Here is a 23,566-nt window from a genome sequence, read left to right as displayed (position 1 = left end):
TGGCAGATCAGCTGATTTGATACATGTTTTTGAAATTTGGACTGCATGGGTCCAATGAACCCTTGTTAATCATTCAAAGCTGAACATGCATGTGAGACCCCTGCTTGCACTATTTAAAGGGCTAGCAATGCAACTTGCAAGTGAGGTGCATTGGACTTTTCCTACTGCAAGGTTTGTGAAAATACTGCAGAGTGTTTTGGGAGGTATTGTAGTAGATTCTGGATTTGGCAGGGAGTGTTGCTAGATCCTCACAGGGAGAGCAGAGGATTTAGTAAACTGTCCATACAAAGGTTGCAACAGATATGTGGGGCTGTAGTTGCCTCTGATTCTGCAACAGAACAAATAAATGGAGCAGAGTCTGCAGAGAGGGGAAGTTCTACACAGAGGGGGGAGGGGGAAGAATCTCCCCAGAACGCCCTGCCCACTACAAGTTTTCATGGAGCACTCTCAAACCTCTACCTCACCTAGGAGCAAAGTGTAAGACATCTGAGATTCATCACAGAGGTGGTCACATAATTGTGCCACCTCCTTCAACAAGGCCTGCAGCCCCACACCAGGAAACGATGGGGCTTCTAGTGACCATCAAGGTTACTATCACCCTGAACTTCTACATAATCGTGTCCTTCCAGTGGGAATAGGCGACATTGTAATCATAACCCATTATGCCACCCATCACTGCATCTGAGAGATGATGAAGGCCATGCATGCAAAGAAAGGTAAGTTAATCATTTTCTCTCTAACCAGAGAGAAACAGGATGTGTGGACATGCAGCTTTGCTATGGTAGCAGATTCCAAATGATGCAGAAAGCCATAGACTGCACACGTGGCTCTATGTGTCCCACATGTCAACAGGGAGAGATACAGGAACCACAAGGGATTCCACTCCATTAATGTGCATTCGGTGTGTGATCACGCCCAAACTATCATGTTGGTGAACTCCCACTATTCTGACCAACAGCCATGATGCCTTTATCCTGAGGCAGTATGCTATTCCCACTATCTTCGGGCTACCATGAAGAACCAGAGACTGTCTGGTTAGGCTGGTCTAATCTCTGTTTTCATATCCAATTGCTTGTGGAGATACTTTTCTTATTTGAATTAGTATATGTTGAAAGTAAGTGGGTGATTTTAACATTGCCTGTCCAGCAGTAACTGGGCAGGTTAGAAAGTAGAATTGTCCCAGAGGCTTAGTGCCAAGGTCTATTTCCTTTCCTGCAGTTTACAATTTTTATTTGCTCTTTTGAACAGGTAGGTAGGACACCAACCAAAAACCTTTAAATATCGAGCTCTGATTACTGCACATGGGCCTAGATGATATTTTAATCTGTTAATCTGAGAGGAGGAGGAGTTGGGGCCTGAAAATTCTCAACAGGAAAACATGAATTTTTCTTTTCTTGTAGAGTCCCGGAGAAGCACAAGTGCAACCTTTTTCACTAGCAGCAGCCTCCTGTTGCCCAATATTCCATTCATCCCTGCTGTCTGCCTCTTGATTCCCATCAATTTTGGGTATGCAAATGATGCTCTGGAATTACAAACACCCAGACCTCTCAATGCTAAGGTCAAGCTGGCTTGCCATTCCTTGGCCCCTGCCAGCCCAATTCCTAATCCAAGTTAAATTCGGGGCTTAAATATCTACAGTTATACTGTTAACGTCCTCATTTAGTTTTGTGCAGTGCTGCATCCACAAAATTATTATATAATCAATGTATGAAGCACATTGGGAAAAGAAAAATCACAAGAAACAGGAAGCAATACTTCATGGTGGGCTCCCCGCACCCAGCATAAATGTTGGGGGTGAACCTGCCTCTGCTTGGCCTTTCACCCCACTTTACTTTTTCAGTCACGGACCTTTAATTATTATAATGAGACTTGCGTTCCATCCCAGGAGGAAGTCTCGCTTCAGAGAACTGCTGGCTAATCGGAGGCTTGTAGCTCTGCAGGACAGGCAGCGGCACTGGGATTGGTGGCCACTGCCAGTACTGTACTATGGATATCAAGGTTAAGTCCAGGATCTCACCAGAGCTGGGCTGGCAGGCCCCAGCAAAGAGGGTGGAGGGCATGTTGGATAGGGCTGGGGGAGGGGAAGGTGGATGCATAGAGGGAAAACTGTGGGTGGGTGGGCCTTCAATTGGCGCACCGGAGACCCTGAAAGGAAGTACCCTCCCCCCACTTTCACTGGCTAGCAGCCCACTGGGTTATCCCATCAGGAAGTATATTGGCCGCAGGTTTCTCCTGCCCCCTGTTAAATCTGAGTGGCGGTAGGATGAGGCCCTTAAAAAGGTATTAAATGCCCACTTAAGGGCCTCAATTGGGTCACCTGTGGGCAGCCCACCCAACATCTCCCCTGCTGCTCATAAAATCATGGAAGGAGCAGGGAGGAATGGGCATGGCATGATGCCCTCTTTAATGGGTCCTCCAATCTGCTTTCCTGCCTCCAGGTAGCTCATAAAATCCAGCCGTATATTTCTATTCAAGAACTTTGCAATACTAAATATTAGAGATTGTTACTCATAAAAGTAATTCAAAAGTGGTACATCTGTGGGGGAGAAACCTCACTGCACAGTCCACTAACAAAAAATTATTTCTGTCTGACACAAATTCAGTTGTTTAATTTTTTTTTAAATTTCGGATTTGATGATGAAGAATTGAGGGTGAGACGGACTGAAGGAAGGCAATCAGATATTGGTGATCAAGATCTGGGACTGACGGAAGAGATGGTTCACGCCATGTACACCAACGAGCTGGGCTTGGATTTTAGCTCAGAAGTGGGGAGGGAGCAAGAGGCTGTTTTGAGATTGGGAATCCCAGAAGTATGGGTGCCCTGAATGTCCTGCAGTTTACCTGTAGGTTTTCCACCTACAGCCAGACTGATTGATCAACTAGAGGCCTGTCAAGTGAGAATTTCTGCAGTTAAAGGTTGTAACTGAACAAGCCTGACAGCAGGTAAGTCCAATGGGGATTTGGGAGAGATCTTATGGTGGCGGGGGCGGGGGGGAGAATCCAATCCTGGGGGAGAAGTTAGATCAGGGAGCAGGTGGTGGTTGGGGTGTGATCCGATAGCGACAGGGGGAGCAGAGAGATTATGGGGAGTCGTTAACTGGGTACCTTGTTGGGCCTGAAGGAAACACTGCTGCTCCTACTGGTCCTCAAGCAGTACTGTAAGGGCACTTAATGCATGGATTCAGCCCTTCTCACATTCTTTCACTTGTCGGGTTTTCCAAGGCCTGGAAAATTCAACTGACAAAGTGAAAATAGAATGACAGTTATAATGAGGCTGTGTATCTTCACTGTAATATTTAAATGACAAAGCTACCTCTTGCATATGCATTAGTCCCTCATCCTGCCTCCATTGAAACCAGAAGCGGGCAGATTCAAAGTGAGTGTGTTCCTATTACAATTTTTAAAAAATTTAATATCTGGCCCACCCTTTTTTGGGAGTTAAAATTCAGACCCTGCCTCTGAGATCCCTGGCACATAGATCTACTGGTGGCCAGCGTTACTTCTGCTCTTCCTCTTCTTTATGTTGCTTCTCCTCATTGAGGCCAACCAGTATCAGAAAAGCATCCTGCAAGAAATGTCAGACCCCAATTCAGATATTTTACTCATAATTTTTAATAGTTTTGGTGCGCTCTAGGTGCCTAAGGAGTGACTCTACCCAATGTGACAGGCAGAGCACATCCAGCACCTTAAGCCATATTAGATATTTAGATAAAAGCAAAAAACTGCGGATGCTGGAAATCCAAAACAAAAACAAAAATACCTGGAAAAACTCAGCAAGTCTGGCAGCATCTGTGGAGAGGAACACAGTTAATGTTTCGAGTTCGAATTCAGACTCGAAACGTTAACTGTGTTCCTCCCCGCAGATACTGCCAGACTTGCTGGGTTTTTCCAGGTATTTTTGTTTTTGTTTTAGATACTTAGATGCCCGTTTCATGCCTGAAAATGAGTGCAGCACTATAGGATTTCTATGCCTATGTTTCGTGTAGCAGCTGGTTGCAAACTAATACTACTGGAGAAGAGCCCGTTTTTGCTATACTCAATAATCATTGACTATGCCTCCTTGCACTGGTCCTTAGCAGCTTTCCAACACTACAATTTCCACTTCTGCCAACTAGCAGGTGGCCAAGCTGTGCTGCTGTTTGTGCAGACACCCATTCACTCTATTTAAATTGATAGACTCCTGGATCTCAGGTTTGCAATTAGGCAGGAGAGAAAATGTATGGCTGTCGCTGTCACATCTATTAGATGGAACCACTGATGCAACAGATGGTCAGGACAGTCCAAAGCAACATGTAGCCAGAGCCATTTTCTCTTCTCTGCTCCTCTGTTTTTGAAGAATTCCCTCCCACTTCATTTTTGTAATTATGTTTCCTACTAAATATCTTGTAGTCCCACTCCATAGCTGACTGACGGCCCTTCCCAACAACCTCATCTTCCCAGTGCTGCTCTTCTATGGCAGCTCCAGTGCTGTAGAAGGTAAACTGAAAAGAAAATTGTTGAAGAGGAAAAGAGAAATACAGGGAAAAAAAACAGGGAGAGAAAGGGAGAGGGAAAAAAGTGAAGAAAGAGAGATTAAAGTAAGGTGAGAGATATTAAAATGAATGAGAGAGAAAAAGCAAAATGAATAGTGAAACACATAATTGAATATAAGAGCAGGGAGGTTATGTTGGAGCTGTATAAATTGCACTGGAGAGGGTGCAGAGGCTATTCACACGATGTTACCTGGGCTGGAGCATTTCAGCTATGAAGAGAGACTGGATAGGCCAGGGTTGTTTTCCTTAGAAAGAGAAGGCTGAGGGGGACCTGATAGAGGTATACAAAATTATGAGGGGCATAGATAGGGTAGATAAGAAGAAACTTTTCCCCTTAGCGGAGGTGTCAATAACCAGGGGGCATAGGTTTAAGGTTAGGGGCAGATGGTTTAGAGGGGATTTGAGGAAAAAAAATTTCACCCAGAGGGTGGTTGGAATCTGGAACACACTGACTGGGGGGTTGGTGGTAGAGGCAGGAGCCCCCACAACATTTAAGGAGTATTTAGATGAGCACTTGAAATGCCATAGCATACAAGGCTACGGGCCAAGTTCTGGAAAATGGAATTAGAATAGATAGGTGCTTGATGGCCGACACAGACACGGTGGGCCAGAGGGCCTGTTTCTGTGCCGTATAACTCTATGACTCTATAAAGAGAGAGATGAAAGTGAGGAGTGAAAATCTTACATGTAGAAAAGGGACACAAAAGTGGAGGAGAGAAATGAAAGAATTTCACAAGAAGAAGTTACCAGCCAGTTCAACTCCAGCAGAGTGCAGAAAATGTTAAATGAAGATTTAAGATAGGCCCAGTGACAACATTGGTAGGAGAAGTACAAGTAATCTAAGAAGCAAACAGTTAAAATGTTAAGCAATTTTAATACATCACCTCAATCTTAATATTGGCAAACAAATTAAGAAGCACAACAAACCAAAGGAACAGCAGAAAACATGCTATTGCTATCACACTCTTGGCAAAAAGTCAAGAATTTCAAAGTTAGCACAACACATGCAAAAATTAATTTTAAAGATTCTTTTAAACAGTTAGCAGGTTACTTTTACATTAGGAATTAAATCTAATTCCAGTTGCACATTACACTATATACCTTCTGTTCCAGCCTGAGGTTTAGTAAAGTCCTGAGCTGGTACGGGGTGTTTTGGAACATACTTTTTGGAAGGAGGTAGACCTTTTGATGGAAAAATTATTTCATGGTCAGATAGAAAGGTGAAAAAAAATCAGGTACATGTTTAAATGGATTAAAATGCCAAATGGTTAAATCCAAGTTGTATGACATGAAGACATGAGGTTTTCTAAGGCTGTGCTTAAAGCTTTGCCTTACAAGAGCTTAAAGAGATTAAAGAATTGGGCACAGAGGCATATGTTATGCCCCCAATTTCCCAGCAATAAACACCAGAAAATCAGGAGTGATGCAAACTGCAAGTGTCTGCCTCCAAACTGATGTCTATTTCATGCTACCATCAACTGATACACTGTCATGAAGTCAGCCTTGAAAACGTTACATTTAAAAATATAATAAAAATTCAGGAAATCTCAAAATAAAGTTGAAATTTAAGCAGATTCTGAAAACAGTAGGTTAATCACTATCACAAATATAAAAAGGAGTTAACATTTTGAATGTGACCTTTCTGATCAGCTGCTGACTGACATGTTATGCACCTCTGGAATTTTTTAGAGGAAAAATTCAATAAGACTTGATTTTGGGTGCAAAGATCACGACATATATTTACTCCGCACCTCGTCCCACTGAGTCAGACAGCATGCAAACTTTGGGCTTGCCTGCTCATCAACATGATTGTAGTGTGCAGCCCAGCACAAAACATGCTGCTGATTGACTGTGCATCGCACATCTAGTCTGGGCTTCTTTAGAGCATCCTGCCCATTTTAAAGGAGAACTAGGATGCAACAGCTGCTGCAACAGCTGCAGGGAGGTTTTGTTGGAAGGAGCAACAAATGGAGCAACTGGCCAGAGAGAGGACTCCCAAGTTTTTGGATGGTGCTGGAGGCCCTGGTGATGGAGGTCAAAAGGGGGAGAATGTTTCCACAGGGGAAAAGGAGGCCCTCAAGGCATACCTTCTAAGACGGACCCTTGGGATCAAGGATGACTTGCTTCCACTCTGTTTTGATGGGTTCTGAGATGGCTGATAATTCCAATGTGTAATCTGCAGACTTTGCCACATGTAGGGCAGGTGGCGCTTCAATGGTTGGATAGATGGTTTGGATATTTATGCACTCTCCTGAAGCCTCGACTTCACCTCTGCACATTTCCAACGAAGTCTCTCAATGTGGTCGGTGCCTTTTCGAATGAGCCTTCTCCATTTTGGTTGATCACAAGCCAAGGTCTCCCATGAATCATTGGGTATATTGGACCTCTTCAGGGATGCTTTGAAGACATCCATAAAATGTTTCCATTGTCCCTCTGGAAGTCTCCTGCCACAGCCAACTTCCAAATAGAGCAACAGGAGCCTGGTGTCAGGCATATGAATGGCGTGTCCTGTCCAGCAGAAGTGATTAGGGCCTTGATGCTGGGCAAGTTGGCTTGGGAGAGAGCATTGTTGATGAACCGCCTCTCTTGCCATCGGACTTAGTATATCTTGTGAAGGCATTGCTGGTGGTATTTCTCCAATGCTTTGAGGTACCTGCTGTAGGTCGTCCAAGTCTCTGAAGCAAATTAGAAAGCAGGCCTTTCATTTAACAGCTGGAAAACTAAGTTCCTCTTCCAACCAGCTACCACAGGAAAACATCTCCCCCACTCAATTATGATCCATGGTACAATCCCAGAATATGTGGACCATTTTCTGTATCTTGGGAGTGTCCACTCGACGAAGGCAGACATAGATGTTGAAATTCATCATCTCCTCCAATGTGCCGTTGCTGACTGAGGAAAAGAGTATTTGAGGACTAGGATCTCAAACCTGAGACTAAGATCATGGTTTACTGGGCAACAGTGATCCCTACACTTCTTTGTGCTTTGGAGACTTGGACAACCTCAAGGCACACCGTCTTTTTAGATAGCCCCAGGTGGCTAGGGAGTTGAATTCCTGGAGACTGGCCCTGAAGACATGGCTGCATTGCTGGGAAAAATTCAATGGCCTCACACAGGTGGTCAAGATCAGTGAATGCATCTCCTACCCACCACACAACCAACCTCTCAGGCTGCTCAGTTCACCATGGGTTAACCAGCAGGAGTACCTTAGCAGTCAGGACTCCGGCCTAACATTCGAATACTCCACATCCTCATCGCGCACTGACCGAGCTGCCAGCCTCACACCCATTTCTCGTTGCTTCCACTTCCTTCCAGCTATTTAGCTATGGCAGATGCATGACCAAAGCACACTGCAATTAGAGCCTGCATAGCATCAAGCTGGATCTCCTGACTTCACTCTGAGGTTCGACTGCAGCATGAAGATGTGGGCTGGCTTCCATCTGTATTGCAGTGGAAGATGAGATATTGACTGCCAGATGCTGCATCATGGTTAGTAAGTAAGTGCCATCATGGAGTTGAACACCATTTCTATGTCAGAAAGGATAGACTCTAAGCTCTGTGCTAAGCCTTTGCCAAATTGGAGCTGGACTCCTCCATGCTCCTTGACAGTGACAAGAAGCTCTGTGACAGGCCTGCCAATGCACCAAGCATTTTGGTATGCATGTTCCTCAGTGTTCTTCTGTACTCTACCTCCTCAAAGTCCTCATCTGAGTTCTCTGCAGCAGTTTCTGTAACCTTGCTGTCTGGTGAGTTAACACACAAACTATCTCTTCCCCCAACCTAGCTGCAGCCTACACATGCCTGGTGACTCACCACATGCTGCTCCTGACTCTGTTTTACCCTTTAATGTATGCAGTGCCAGTATCTGAGCTGGTAGCTGAAAGTGTCAGATGAATTAATGATGCTTCTTGATCAGATCTCAGTTGCAGCTCTCACCCTTCCTCATGAGCTTGCAATGACTGGTGGCAAATCTTGGGCCTGAATTTCACACTTACCCTCCGGCAGGTTTTTAGGCAGAGGCAGCATGAAATTGAAGAAATGGGATTCCCTCTGGGTTCCTGCCCATTCAACCTCACAGCGATTTTACGTTGGGGTGGGAAAAGCCTCAGACAGGATGCCGATTTTGCAACAATTAAGGCCCTTAAGGGCCGTTTCCCACCCAGCTTCAATTTTTAGGCTGGCAAGAGGCTTTACCTGGTTTGAGGCAAGCCCGAAGAAGAACAAACTTAGATCTCAGGCAGGGGTGGGAAGGACACCTCCATCAGAAGCCCCCTTCTGACTGTGGGCACCCATCCCCACCTTAAGATCCAGTAGCTGCTGGGCCTCCCCACCCACCCCCCACTGGCCTCTCCCCCAACACCCCGATCACCCCTTTTGCGCTCCCCCCTTACCACACCAGGCCTTCTCTACCCTACCTGTCCTGGGACTCCTTACCTTATCCTCCGGGACCAAGGCTCCGGCATCTTGCTAAAGTTCCTCTTCAGTCCACTGCAGCTCTTGTTGCTGCAGGGACAGGAGAGCTGCCAGCAAATCAGATGGCTGGCAGATCTAAAGGCATGGCTTCTTTCCGAGTGAGGGGCAGAAGTCCTGCCTCCAGCCAAATGACACTCATTTGAGTGTGAAATGGCTGCAGGACACTCAGAGCCAACTCTCTGATGGCGGGAAGGGAAGCCCAGTCATCCGAAAAATTCAGGCCTTGATATCTAAAACTGACAAGCTAGAAGGGGACTTTGGGGTGAGGGAGGAGGTCCTGCCCTGTCTCTTGCAGGATAAGATGGCCCGTAACTGCAAAGAGCAGCAGAGAACTGCAACAAGCCCTCTGTAAGAGACAGTGTACCACATTGAGGCTGTGACTGTGCCTGTTGCATCCAGCGTCACCAAAAACATTAAAGATGATAGTACGTTTTTGCCTTATGCCCCATCTCATTTTCATTCAGCTATCTAACATGGTGAAAGCCAATGTTGAAAGCCATGAGCCTCTTGTTTCCACCCTGACGCCCCCTCTCTGCAGTGTCATGTGCATGGAGTCAATTGCACCCTGCACCACTGCAAATCCCACTAGCCTGGTAAAGTCATGTGCTTGAATGTCCTGCTTCTCTCTGGACAGTGAAAAGATGATGGTCCACTCTGCTACACAGGACCTCTGTCACATCTCTGATGCAGTGATGGACAGCGAATTATGTGATTTTGCTAATCTCGCCTGGATGGGTCAACTGATATAGAAATTTAGGACCACAGTGATCTTAATGGCCACTGCCAGTACTTTTCCTGCCTTGTTGTGCTATTGCAGACTGGGTTGTAGGAGTTGGCACATCTCTTGATGAAATGCAGGTCCTCACAGACTTAGCTGAAGTGGAGATAGGAAAAGTGCTCCCTATAGACCCTTCTATTGAGAGCCCTACTTCTCCTCCCTCTCAGTATTTCCCCTCTCCACTGCCTATGTTCCATTTCCAATTCATACATACGAATTAGGAGCAGGAGTAGGTGACATGGCCCCTTGAGCCTGCTCTGCCACTCAATAAGATCATGGCTGATCTGATTTCTCCACATTCCTGTCTATCCCTTATAACCTTTCACCCCCTTACTTATCAAAAATCTATCTACCTCTGCCTTAAAAATATTCAAAGACTCTGTTTCCACTGTTTTTTGAGGAAGAGAGTTCCAAAGACTCACGGCCCTCTGTGTGAAAAATCCTTACCTCATTTCTGTCTTAAATGGGCAACCTCTTATCTTTAAACAGTGACCCCCTGGTTCTAGATTCTCCCACAAGAGGAAACATCCTTTTCACACGCACCCTGTCAAGACCCCTCAGGGTTTTAAAGGTTTCAATCAAGTACCCTCTTACGCCTCTAAATTCCAGCAGATACAAGCTACATTCCACAGCCAAAGAGATATTGCAACTGTAACCCTCATTGGTGAAGCAGGTTTTCTCCTGATAGACCTTCCAACTCCTCTAATATCCCTTTCAAGATCCAGCACCATTTCTTTGTAAATACAAAAAGTTTGTAAAACCTCCAATAGCACTGAACTCAGAGCTTCAACTAACTTTGTACTAGCAAAAGAAAGCCAAATTAACTCACCTGCAAGTTGAATGGTTAGCCCCTTTAAATAGCACTGGGGGGAGGTGGGGTGGGGTTGAGGGTAGGGTGATGGAAGGGGGTCCCATGCAGCTGGCTCCATATTCAACTGGGAGTAATTAAGAAAGGGTCATCCAAAACAGCGGATCGTGCATCAAATCAGTGTTAGAGGCTGTCTCACAACGAGATCCAATCACTCTAATATTTCCAGTGCACCATGGCACACCTTCTGGCACACTTTTACAGTCAGGACATGCAACATGGGCCATGTTAAGTGGCCAGAAGCCTTCTACAGTTGACATTCTTTGAGTTTCAGGCTTTCATAGTGCCGGCATCACTACAACAGTGAATTTTGCAATCTCTGTTTTTAATCCAGATTTTGAAAATTTGCACATCAAATCATGTTCCACCAACTCCATATTAATGGAAAAGAAAATCAAGCATGGTGTAGAATGGGGTACCAATGCATTATCCACATTTTTTGACCCAGAGATAAAAGTTAAAAGTACCCTCAATATTTCATGATATAAACTAACCAAAAAATGTTGGAATGCAATAGACCAGTTAGCATTTTAAAAAGCAAGATAGATTAATACTTCAGGTTGGATTCAATGTCAGAATAGGCATAGTCAAGCTGATGAGGTCATTTGTAGAACTGAGTAAAACACATTTGGAGTGGAGCACAGCTGGTTTAGGTCAAAAAATTATTGTGAGGTTATGATGTGGGAGGTGGTACGGTATGTACCGGGCAGACCAAATTCACAAGGAAAACTTGGCCATGCTATCACAACAATTTTGCAATTTTTATTTACTACGAGAAGATTTATGTACTGAATTCAGAAGTAATGAGTATACTAAGGCCTTTAGTGATTTTAAAAATTAAATTAAAACATTAATTAACAAAAGAAAAGAATTTAAACACATACAGAAGATTACAGTTACTTGATATTATAACAAATACCAAAATTCCTAATTAACCTGACTCTCAAAGACATACCTCCTTTAAGGCAACAGTCCAAAATAGATTCTAAATTGAAATAAGCAAGGTTACCACATGCACCTATTAAACAGTGAAATCCCAAAGGCTTTTTAAAATGACTTTAGTTACTGCAGCAGCACTTCTTCTTCAGACTGGCTGGAGGCTTTTTTTTTACACTGTGAAACAGTGTACCTTTCAAGATTTTACATGGCCACCCCGATATAGCCTTCCCATCCTTCTTTATATATGTTTCTCTCTCTTTAATGTGTAAAATCCCATTGTTCTACATGTCTTTGGAAATTTACTTTTTCCATAATATAAAAATCTTTCATGTTGTCAGTATGGCCTTTTCCTTTTGGAAAAAATAAACATATTGCTATGCCTCACATCTTGTTAGTTGTAAACATTACACCATCCTTTGAAAATCAAACAACCCCTCCACTTATCTAAAAATGCAAATTTCCTTCACAACCTATCTGTGGAACCCTCATCCAAGCTTATCCATCTCCATTTCAAAGGTCTGTTTTACACCTAATTTTTTGATAATTCCAATCCTGTAATATGTGTCTCTAGCCTAATTAAATCAGTCACACAGACAGAACCATCCACACTCACACCCATAAGCCTACAATAATATCATGAAAAATATGATAGTTTTATGACAGCTACCTGTTATAGGATGTGTGTAGTTCAGTAGGTCTCATGAAGAGGCCCTGAGTCTTGAATAGTTTAACTATGCATGTATTAACTACTTTTAACTACATTCATATATACAGTATAAGAACTAAGCTAGGAGCTATCCCCATACTTGCCTCTACACATATCTCTGTCCACTACCAGACTTCCCTCTGGGCCTGGGTCATGTGTTCCTTTGCATCACAGTATGGGCGGTACTGTTCCCAGCCCTATGTTAACCCTTTCTATGCCATACCTTAATACTATACCTTCCCTCAAGTCTTTATCCAACATATTTACAATGCATTCCTGTTTACCCAATATAGTTTCATTTCTTCTACTACCCCTTTTCCATCATCCCTGCTCCAACCACCCCCATCTCTGTGCTTACAGGTTCAGGCGGTCTGGATGCTTTATAATTCTTCCAGGTCTTGTCTTTACAACAGTTGGAGGAGTGGTAAACTCTACTGTACTGGGTAAACGTTAATGAACAGGAAGTTGTTTTGGATGTGGTTGTTCTGGCATTTGGTTGGTTGATCTTAATTCTCTTTTTACATTCTTTGGAGTTGAACTGCTCCTTCTCAACTCCCCATCTGGTATTATCGCTGGTCATTGGTTGATCCTGTTCATTACGGGGAGAACAAACTTACAGCTCATCTGTAGTTGCTCACACTGTTTTTTCTTTCTATGTGCAGTTTGCCGCGATACACGTTGGGATGAAAGATGTCTCTTCCTTTTGTCTGGGTGTGACCTATCAATGGGCTTACCTTGCAGTTTAGCTTTCTGTACAATGACGTTCTCATTGGTTTACTTCCTTGCCTCACTGAGCTGTGCTGCTTCTCTGTTCCATCATTGTCTGGTTAATGGTTGTACTGGCCAGAGGTTGCAGCATCTTTGTCATGGTGTCTTGAGGTGTCTTAACAACAGATGTTGGAGCTGTAGTTGAGGCTCTTTTTGCTGCTGGTTCATCTCTTGGCTGCCTTCCACTCAAGGTAACCATCTGAGTAGTTGGCTGGTCTAACCAATGAAGAGCTTCTGGCACCTGGAAACAAAATGGACAAACTGGCTCTGCAAAGAGTGAAGACATCTAGAGCTGAAGTCCCAGTTGAGGGTATCTTTTCTGTTGGGGCTCTCAGGAACTTGCAGTTCTGTGTAATTCACGACAAAGGTTATTTTGACGGCTCCTGCCATTTTAAGGAGGTTTAGAGCAACACTTATCTCTGCTCAGAAGAGAAAAAGACTGGTTACAGATGACGTACATGACTTCAAAGATTTGTTTTCCAACATACTTCAATGGTTCCAGAATCATGCCTTTAATTGGAAGTTGGATTCCTCTGGGCCCATGGAGTGGTGTGTCTGCCACTTGTAGCCAGAGTCTTTGGCCACAGTTCCTTGTCTGAGAGGACTGTAACACTGGCTCTCATGTCCAATTTAAAGTTCGTGAGATGATCATTAACTGAGAAGTCCGTGCCCAGGACAAAAATCCCTGATCTTTGAACTCACCTAAGAAGCATAGTTGAGTATCCTCTTGGTGTGGTACCTCAGCCTCGTGAATTGTCTTGGGATCATCTGTTCATCTGGTTGTGTTAGTGTTCCATAGCTTTCAGAAGTGTTCTATGCAGCTGCAGTTAAAACACTGTGCTGAGACCTTCAGGCACTGATCATGCCTGTGGGGGTCACTTGGCTCCATGGTGTTGGCATGGTTGCCCACCCTCTAGTGGTCAGTTAGGGTGTTGCTATCCTTGGTCAGGAATGTTCCTGCTTCTCTGCTGCTTTACTAGCTGGACAGTGGGGATTGCTCTGCACCATGGTTTGGTTTCGCCCCTTAAGATGGATCTGTGCTGTAAACAATTTCGGATTGCCTGACAATCTGATTGGCCATTTCAAGGGTCAAATTTTCTTTAGCTTGAGACATGCCTGAAAATGTATTGTCCACCACTCCGACAACAATTCTGTCCCTGATTAGCTCTGATTTCAGATCACCATAGTCATAGCCTTCAACCATTCTGTACAGCTCATTAATTCATGCATGAAGAGTCAACAGGCTGGCTGTTGGACACATTTGTTAAACTCTGCTCTTTCAAGGATCTTGTCACTGCTCAAATTAAAATATGTGTCAAATGATTTTAAAATTTCAGCAAATTTTGCTGAGGATTCATTGATTCCTTGTCTAGCTATTATATAGTCAGCTACTGGACCTACCATAAAAAGAAGTGTGTCAACCTCTTCAGCTTCTGTCTTTTTGGCTAGGCCTGAAACAAGCATGTATCTAAGGAATCTCTTTCTCCAAAGTCCCCAATTTTGTGACTGGTCCAGGCCTCGGATGAGTACAAACTGGTGTGGTAAGGCCCATTTTCTATCCATGGTCATTTAAAATTAAAAGTGTGTATAGCTTTAAAAGCTGTTAGGAGATCCAAGATGGCACTGCCATATGCTTCTTATCAATGAGGTTTCCCGTGCTTGTTGATTTTGGCAGGGTCCCACAGTAATCATGGTCACAATTTCTGTGTGTTAAATTTTCAGCAGCAACTCCCTCAGTTGACCTTTCTTGAGACTTCCCTGCAACATCTAAGTATTTTTATGAAATTGTCGATTCCCGGCTTTTGCTGGGTCTTTTAACTGTCGATTATTTGATTTTTTTTGTTCAGAGCAAGCTCTGCCACCACGTGGTGAGGCATTGACTTGGACTCAGGCTGTTTGCAGTGCTTTTTAAATCAGCAATTCTAACTGCTGCTAGCTTTTTAAACTTGTTCTGAACAAGAATTTAAGTTTCTTAGCTCACCTCTGCTAGGTCTTCTGACCCTACACTTTTTCGGTATTGAAGCTGGACTTCCAGGAATACAATGGAGTCTTCTGCTGCAGTGTGGAGTTTTATTTCTGCCTTTTGCTTCCAAACCTGCTTTGGAGCTTTTCTCTGGCGATCTCCTTCGGCACCTTCGCTTCTGGTGCTTTTTGTCAGGTCAGAACGCTGCTCTTTTAATCTTCCAGGTTTTAAATCTTTTCTCCAGCTTCTGTGAGGTTGTGGGTTGTTCCGATAGCTGCCACTGCTGCTACCATATTGTAAGATGTTGTGTGTAGTTCGGTAGGTTTCCTGAAGAGGTTCTGAGTCTTGTATAGTTTAACAGTAAGTGTTTATTAACTTCTTGTACACATAAATTCAGTATAAGGTCTAAACTAGGAGCTGTCTCTGTGCTTGCCTCTGCGCACGTCTCTGTCCAGTACAAGACTGCCCTCTAGGCTTGAGAAAAGTATTCCTTTACATCATAGTGTGGGTGGTACTGTACTCGGTCCCACATTAACCCTTTCTATGCCAGACCATTCTACTATATTAACCACTTTGACACATCATCACAAGTCTATTCTGCTTAACCTGCTAAATTTATATATTTTTTTAAAGCAAAACTTCAATAACAACATCTATCTGTATTTATACACCATCTTTAAAACTGAAAAAAACATTTCAATGCATTTTAGAGGGAAAGTAGGAAGGAATAGTTCCCAATCTAATCCAGGAGAGTTAGAAGATGTGCAGAAAGCTTGATCTAAAATGGATGCTAAGTAGGTGAAGAGAGAAGAATAAAGGCAGAGGAGTTCAGCGATTGAGTACCAGAAAGTGGAGCAAAGGTGGCATAAGGCTCTGTCACCAGAAATGAGTCAAGAAAGGAGCATGCCCAGAAGACCAGAGCTGGTTAACCAAAAGATAGAGGATGGGGAAAGAAGGTAAGAGGATATCGTAAGGATAAGATATAGCTGAACCTTGAAAGCATTGGAAATTAGGATGAAGATTTCAAAATCAGTGCAATGAGGGCAGACAGCTAATGGCAGTCAGTGAGAACAAAAGTGATTTGATGCAAGATAGAATGTGAATGGCTCAGATTTTAATTGGTTTAAGTTGCAGAAGCAAAGAGGATGGGAGGCCATCAAGGATACAAGATTTGAGTCTGTATGTGACAAAATCGAGTATATGGATTTCAGCAGCAGCTGGGGAAAGGGCATGGTAATTGGGGATGTTGCAGAGATGACAGTAAACAGCCTTACATGAATAGGATCAGTGGGTTGGAACACAATTCTAAGATAAACAGATTGTCAAGGTTTTGTGTGAACCGATTTGCCTTGAAGGCATGGCCAGAGGAAGGAATTGAATTAATGTCAGTGGAACAAGGGCACAACGAGGGTTTATAGTTTTATTGATGTTCAGTTGAAGAAAGTTGACACTCATCTACTAACAATGGGTGGAATTTTCTGTGTCCGTTGGCATCGGGCATCATGGCGGGCGTGAGCAGATAATATGGTGGGAAGGCCAAAAATTGGTTTCATGACGTCATGAAACCAGTTTGCAATCGTACACTCTGTCCAATGTCGAGAACTTCATTTTAATACATCTGCATATCATGAGCCCTGCTCATGGAATCATCCACCCACAGTGGATCATCCAGGCACATTGGTGTTGTGTTTCACAACTGAACATAAGTGGTGTGCACCTTGCGAGCTGCACTTCACTCGGGACTTTGAGGCTTGTTTGCCTATCTTGCTTGGGGCAGCATTTGCGGTCATCAGTGCCAGGCTTTATAGGCAGCACCATATCACTTTTAGGGGGACTCATGGGCAGGACTCTACTTACGAGACCAGCCTTAAGGCGGGAATGGCTTTTCAATGGCTACAGGACTATGGCTTGCTTGGGGAAGGGGGAAGGGGGAAGCAGGAGGAGTGGCCTCAGGCAAGCGGCTAGGGCATTACTGGGGAAGGAGGGTATCCCAGAATGTGGGGACACATGTCGATCTGTGCAAGTGGTCTCAACCTGGTGAGGGCTGAGCAGGCAGTCTCCAGGGGAGATGAGTTCAGATGGAGATGTGAGGGTGTGTGTGAGAGAGTGAGTAGTGATGACCCTTGAGCTGGCAGTGAGTAGGATGCCAGTGAATGTGTGATGGGCTTGTGAGTGTGTGAGTTTAGAGTGATGAATTGGTTGCCATAACCTGGCAGCATCAATGAGATCATTCATCCTCTTTCTGCACTGGATGGCCAACCTCTTCTATGCAGCGTTGGCACTGACCACCACTGTCACCACCTCCCAAGCCAGAATGGTGACACTGATGGGTCTCCTGTGACCAGAGCAGGGGTAGAGGACATTGCAATGGGCTCCAATGTTGTCCAAAGGCATTCCAGGGATGCATTACTGAATGGGAGGCTGCAGTCTTCTTGCCTTTTGGGACCATGTCTTCTGTGCAGCAGTCCTGGGCAGGAAGCACTAAGAGGTGTGCACGTGGCTACACTTTAAATATGGCACCTGGCGTGAGGAAGCAGCGAAGTGAAGGCATGGCAGGTGAATCGGAGGCTGCCCGTCAGCGAAACGGCATGCTTCCTAGGAATGCATCATTAATGAGGCAGGATTGGGACGATGTGGCTTGAAAACCCGCCATTACAGCCAGCAGGTAAAATGTCCTTTTCCCGCTGCTACTGCACTTAGGGCAAATCTGGGCCGATTCCACCCTATGTGATTCAGGCAGCAGGGAAGTGGGGGTGCTGGGGTTGAGGGAAATGATGGAGGAATAGAGCTGATATGGAATCTCAGGAATTTTCTATAGCTTTCAGTAATATCAGTATATCCGCACATAAAACAGAATATTATTTTATTTCTATATATGATGCTATGATTGTACATGAGATTTACCTGCAGACAATGGAACAGAGCTGTGGAATATGTTTGTTCTGACCAATTCTGGCTATAGCAATTTTTTCCCTCAGTCAGCTATGAAGATGGTACTGATCTTCTTAGAGGTGGTATGGCAAAATATTCCAATTTACAGTATTTTATTTTATGAATACAATTCCTTTTAAATGACACCAAAGTCATGAGACTATCATTAATATCAGTGCAATACTAGCATTATGTCTGTCACATATAATGCATATTGTCTGTTAAAAGTTGTTTTACGTAACTATAAAAAATACTCACTACTTACATTCCCTGCAATTTCAACCAGACACATTCAAGATCCTAGACTACTGGAATAAAAAGACATGAGCATAGACAGTTGCTGCAAATGCAACTAACTTTTTTTTCAGGGTCACATGAATAACTAATTCATTGGGACCAGAACAAAACTCTGAGAACCACAAACGAAAAAGTGTCCAAGTCTTCAAACTTTTGCCTTTTTTCAAAGCCTCAAAGATTTGCTTGAGTTTCCTGTGGCATTGCTCAATGAGAATGTGGTGCTTTATAGCATAAGCTCCCTAACTTCCAACATCAATTATCGTCCTTTCTTTCAGAAGAGCCAGATATCATTCCACCGTTTCTCTTCTTGCATTCTGTTCCCCCTGCCTAACAACAAATGTGTCTCTCTCTACATCTGTCCATCTCTGCACATTTGTTCACAATTCCAAGTAAAACTGCTAGGCTTGCAATGAACATCTACTGTGAAAAGCAGCTAAAACCAGTTCTTCCCAGCTACTCATCCTCATGAATCCAGCAGGTTTACTTAGGGGTTTCTAGCAGCCATATGTAAGTCACTCATCAAGAACCAATGGCATTATCACAGATGTTAATTCAATATAAAAGCAGATTTTCTCTGCTGTGTGAATAGGATAACTCTTTCCCCCTTCAACTGTTTGTTTCTCTCTGCTCTTCCCTCAGCTAGATCCTCCTCACCTTGTACCCTAGTTCCATGCCTGTTGAATTTATCTCTTTCTCCTCATATATTTCCTTTCTCTCAAGTTTCCCTTCGCACAGTGCTGCTGAACAAAGTCAGAAGTTTGTTTATTGGAGATGTACTCCTATGCAAACGTGTATTGTTTCCCCTTTTCCTTTTCTTCTTCAATTAATATCTCTCTCACTTCCTTGCTCTTTTTGCACTTCTTTGTACAAAAAGTATATTAAAAATGAAACAACACACAATTACCAATATATTCGTAAACTTGCCTGCACGCTAAAGTGAATGGTTTGGGGAGTTGTTCTTTTAATAAATTGTAAAAGCATTAAACATGTTGAAACTATTTTTAATACTGTGTTCTTGACTTGATGTAATTCTTTCTTTAGTTATGCAGCTGTTGCAAAAGGCCAAGTGGGAAATAAGTCATTTTGTTTGCAAGCTCATTCTCAAAATATCAGTTTCAGTCAAATTGTCAGCAATAATTATACATGTTACACAGTAAGACCTACAGCCAGCATTTGTGACACTGTTCGTTCACCTGTCAGCTTTAATAAACAGAATGTGAATGTGGTGTTTGTAAATACTACTTTGAGTTAAAGGGGTTTAATTTCCAAGGAGCCTTCACAAACATCCTCTGCAACAATGGCAGAAAATCCATGGCAACACTGAAAAATACAACATTTACACGGGTCCCCCATCAAAGTTACACTGGGCGATCACAAGAATTCCCAGAGAAATTCAACACGAAAGACCTTTGAAAATGTTTCATAACACTATAGTAGAGATGATCGGAGAAGAAGCTCACATGTTAATAAGAAGGGTCTCAAAACTATTTATCATATTTATAAAGTTCACCAAAATTTATCAACCATCTGCAAGCACCGTTGTTCCAATGAAGTCCAAAAAATATTACTGAGCATGGTTAGTCAGATAGCTGACCATAGAGAATGATTTCTCCTATTAGCTGATGTGTGTAACAAAACCTTAAACCTTTGTAACTGAATAAACAGCAACAACAGCTTGCATCTCAATAAAGCCGTTAATTTAGAAAAACATCCCAAGGTGCTTCTCAGAAACCTAATGGGAGAGAGTTTGACACCAAGCCAAAGAGATATTAATGATGACTTATAGCTTGGTCAAAAGGGTAGGTTTTAAGGAAAGGAAAGAGATGGATAGGCAGAGAGATTTGGGGAGGAAATTCCAGAGCTTAAGGCTTAGGTGATCTGGGCCTAGATTTTCGTACCCAGGTCAGGTTGGCTGAGTTGGGTGATTTCCCTGCTCGGCGAACCTGACCTTTAAACATGTCCATCCTCAGGTAGCACTTTCGAATGGGGTGGGGGGTGTGGGTGCTGAAACAGGAGTTGGGGCAGACAACCCGGGACGAGTGTAGAGGCTGTCGGGTGTGGAAGCGGGTTGGGTGCAAGGCCTGCTGCTGTGCTCTGGCACTTTGTTCAAATAAATAAAAACTAATAAATAAAAACAAAAACATCCCTCCAGCCCTCACCCCCCACACACTCCCTATGCCCCATCCATGCCAACCCATGCCCTCCACCCACCCATGGCCCCCATGCCAACTTAGTGCCAACTCATTCCAACCCATGTCTTCCACTCTTATTTATCTACTTTATATTTATCCATTCTTAATTAGCACATTCTTTTAGATAATATCACCCCCTTCAACACCTCTGTTCTTTTGTCTGTGAAATCTTTTGGTTATCTCCTCCTATCACTGTTTGCTTGTCCCAACAACCACCCCCCCCAACTCCAAACCTGCTTATATTTCACCCCTCTCCTATTTTTACTTAGTTCTGTTGAAAGGTCATGAGGACTCAAAACGTCAACTGTACTCTTCTCCGCCGATGCTGCCAGACCTGCTGAGATTTTCCAGGTATTTCTGTTTCTATTTTTGTCATGTCTTCCAACCTTTGCCTTTACCCCCTCCATGCCAATTTACCTAGTATCTTTGAACAGTTCCTTGACAGCTTTGACATTTCCTGGATAGTTTTGAAACCTGGGACAGCTAGACAGCTCTTCAACAGTTCCTTGACAGCTGGACAGCTCTTTAACATTTCCTTGACAGCTGGACAGTTCCTTGACAGCTGGACAACTCTTTAACAGTTCAGCAAAAAATTGCGTAATTTACTGTGCAAATCTTGTCTATTACAGACTTCTTCACTGTAACAGTCTTTATGGGCTACAGTATTATGCATATTTCCATAATTTGATACGTCATGAAATTCGAATAGATAGCACCTGTTGTTTGGATGTTATGGATGCCACTTGGTATCCAAAATGGTGTCCGCAGTATGCGCACAGTAAACAACTACCAGAAGCATGTGGAGTGGCAGATTATGAAGCCAATCAGCTTGCAACACTGCTTTGATGCCAACAGTGACCATACTGCAGCTCAACGCTATAGGTAACACCCTCTTTTAAACTCACATGGTGGAACATACATTTAGCAGTAGGAAGAGCAACCCCATCAATGTTCCCTGTTAGCTTTGTGTGTGTTGCCAGGCAGCAACTTGAAAGATTCCACGCAGGCCGCTCACTGATTATCCCCTTTAAGATGTGGCACATGCATGGCCGCATAAGAAAATTTAAAATACCCCACATTCAAATGAACAGGCTGCCCACATCATAAAAAATTTAGATGGGACATTAACCCCATCAGTGCTATTTAAAGGCATCATCATCTATTTACAGGTTAGTTGCTGGTTGATTTCTTCTAGCTGTTGCTGTGATTCTATAAGTATTTGGTGCTTTCTTTGGTTGCATAAGCTGCTGAAATCTACAGTGAGTTGTGTGGTTGATGCTCTAAGAGTTTGCGCTGACTTTAAGGATTCTGCACAAACCAGTGGCTCCCACAAGTTATTCCGCTTAAAATACAGCATGATTTGGACATTGAATAAGGGCACCCAGAGTGGGAAAAGCTGTTAGAAGAGGGAGGAGGATGGGAGGAAGTAGGGCTGTTGGCAGAAGGCCATATCCATTCAGATTGTTCAGGAAGCAATCCGCCTACCTGATGATGAGTGAAGAACAATGTGTGCCATGTCTGCGCTTCAGTAAGGATGTCCTCACTGAAAACTGCTACCTGTTGCAGCCACAACTTCAGAGCATGGTAAGCGCTGCACAGCCAGTGGCTGTGAAGGTGACCAAGGCAATGAATGTGCTTGACTCCTTCCAAACGGAGATGGATACATCTCACCATTTTCCATATACTCTTGCATGAACGAGGTCACTGACACTCTCTATTCATTAACAGCTGATTATACTTTATTCCCTTTTTACAGGTAGATGCAGGTGGAGTGAACACAAGGCCTTCCTAGAATTGCAGGTTTTCCCATGGGGTATGGTGTCACTGATTACACGCACATCACTTTGCAGTCATTGCAATCAACTCTGTTCTATACTGAACCAAAAGGACCTCAACGACCAACAGACGTTTAATCATAGGCAAAGAATCATGCAGATCGATGCTGGTTTCTCAGCAGCAGTCATGATGCTTTTCTTATGTGGCAGTCTGCTGTCCCAGCTGCATTTGACCCACCGTGGCAAATCAAAGACAAAAACAAAATTACCTGGAAAAACTCAGCAGGTCTGGCAGCATCGGCGGAGAAGAAAAGAGTTGACGTTTCGAGTCCTCATGACCCTTCGACAGAACTTGAGTGAGTTCGACTCACTCAAGTTCTGTCGAAGGGTCATGAGGACTCGAAACGTCAACTCTTTTCTTCTCCGCCGATGCTGTCAGACCTGCTGAGTTTTTCCAGGTAATTCTGTTTTTGTTTTGGATTTCCAGCATCCGCAGTTTTTTTGTTTTTATCTGTGTTTAATTGACTGCCACTGCTCTTCAAGAAATGCCTATCTCCTTGAAGAAGTTCTGTTCGTCTCTGCGACAAGATTTCCGTATCTCTCTTTTGCCTTGCTCACCTTCATTGCTTTCCATTTCTCTCCTGGTGTTTGACAAGGTGTTTACTAAAACCTGCTTTCGGACTCACTCTAGTTCTGTCGAAGGATCATGAGGACTCGAAATGTCAACTCTTTTCTTCTCCGCCGATGCTGCCAGACCTGCTGAGTTTTTCCAGGTAATTCTGTCTTTGTTTTGGATTTCCAGCATTCGCAGTTTTTTTGTTTTTATTATTATGGCAAATCAAAGGGTGGCTACTTGAAGACAAGGGCTATCAACTGGCCACATGGCTGATGACTCTAATGTACCATTCATGTACACCATGTACACAATGAAAACCATGTTGCCATACAAAATTTGATACTGCAAACTGTTGGGATGCTGAAACAACATTTCCATTACCTGGACCAGTCAAGACGAGCCTTGCAGTATTGGCAGAGCAGCTGACCAGTTTCATGGCAGTCTACTGTATGCTGCACAACCTTGCCATCATGAGGAGACAGAAGAGGATGGGAGGAAGCAACTTACATAGCCCCTTTCTTTTGGGGCCTTCTGTGAAGAACTCATCTGAGTGTGATGTCCATAGCTGCAATCCCAATTTCACATTCACTGACAGTCCCATACCTTCGCTTCCCTTTGTCACTGGCCATCATAGTCAACCTTACGCATTCCCTTATTACCTCTATTCCACATGCCTTTGCCTTTTTTAGTGCTCCAATATAGTGTTACTCCAGTGGCTGCAGTATGGC

General features: G+C 43.6%; 1 protein-coding gene across 6 annotated transcripts in view; it reads right to left on the bottom strand.

Annotated features, from left to right (window-relative positions):
• The window catches only part of LOC121289819 (CAP-Gly domain-containing linker protein 4-like), a 362,767-nt gene that overhangs the window by 105,494 nt on the left and 233,707 nt on the right, over positions 1-23,566 (bottom strand). For 5 of the 6 annotated variants that reach the window (XM_041209695.1, XM_041209721.1, XM_041209704.1 and 2 more), the window contains one exon: positions 5,634-5,714. The exons of the other annotated variant lie outside the window; for it this stretch is intronic. In XM_041209695.1, the coding sequence (XP_041065629.1) occupies positions 5,634-5,714 (81 nt within the window). The remainder of the gene's footprint in view (positions 1-5,633; positions 5,715-23,566) is intronic. 6 annotated transcript variants of the gene reach the window in all.

This window comes from Carcharodon carcharias, chromosome 2 (assembly GCF_017639515.1).
Source record: "Carcharodon carcharias isolate sCarCar2 chromosome 2, sCarCar2.pri, whole genome shotgun sequence".
Classification (NCBI taxonomy): domain Eukaryota; kingdom Metazoa; phylum Chordata; class Chondrichthyes; order Lamniformes; family Lamnidae; genus Carcharodon; species Carcharodon carcharias.
Note: the sequence above shows the minus strand (reverse complement) of the source record. Positions and strands in the feature narration are given on the sequence as shown.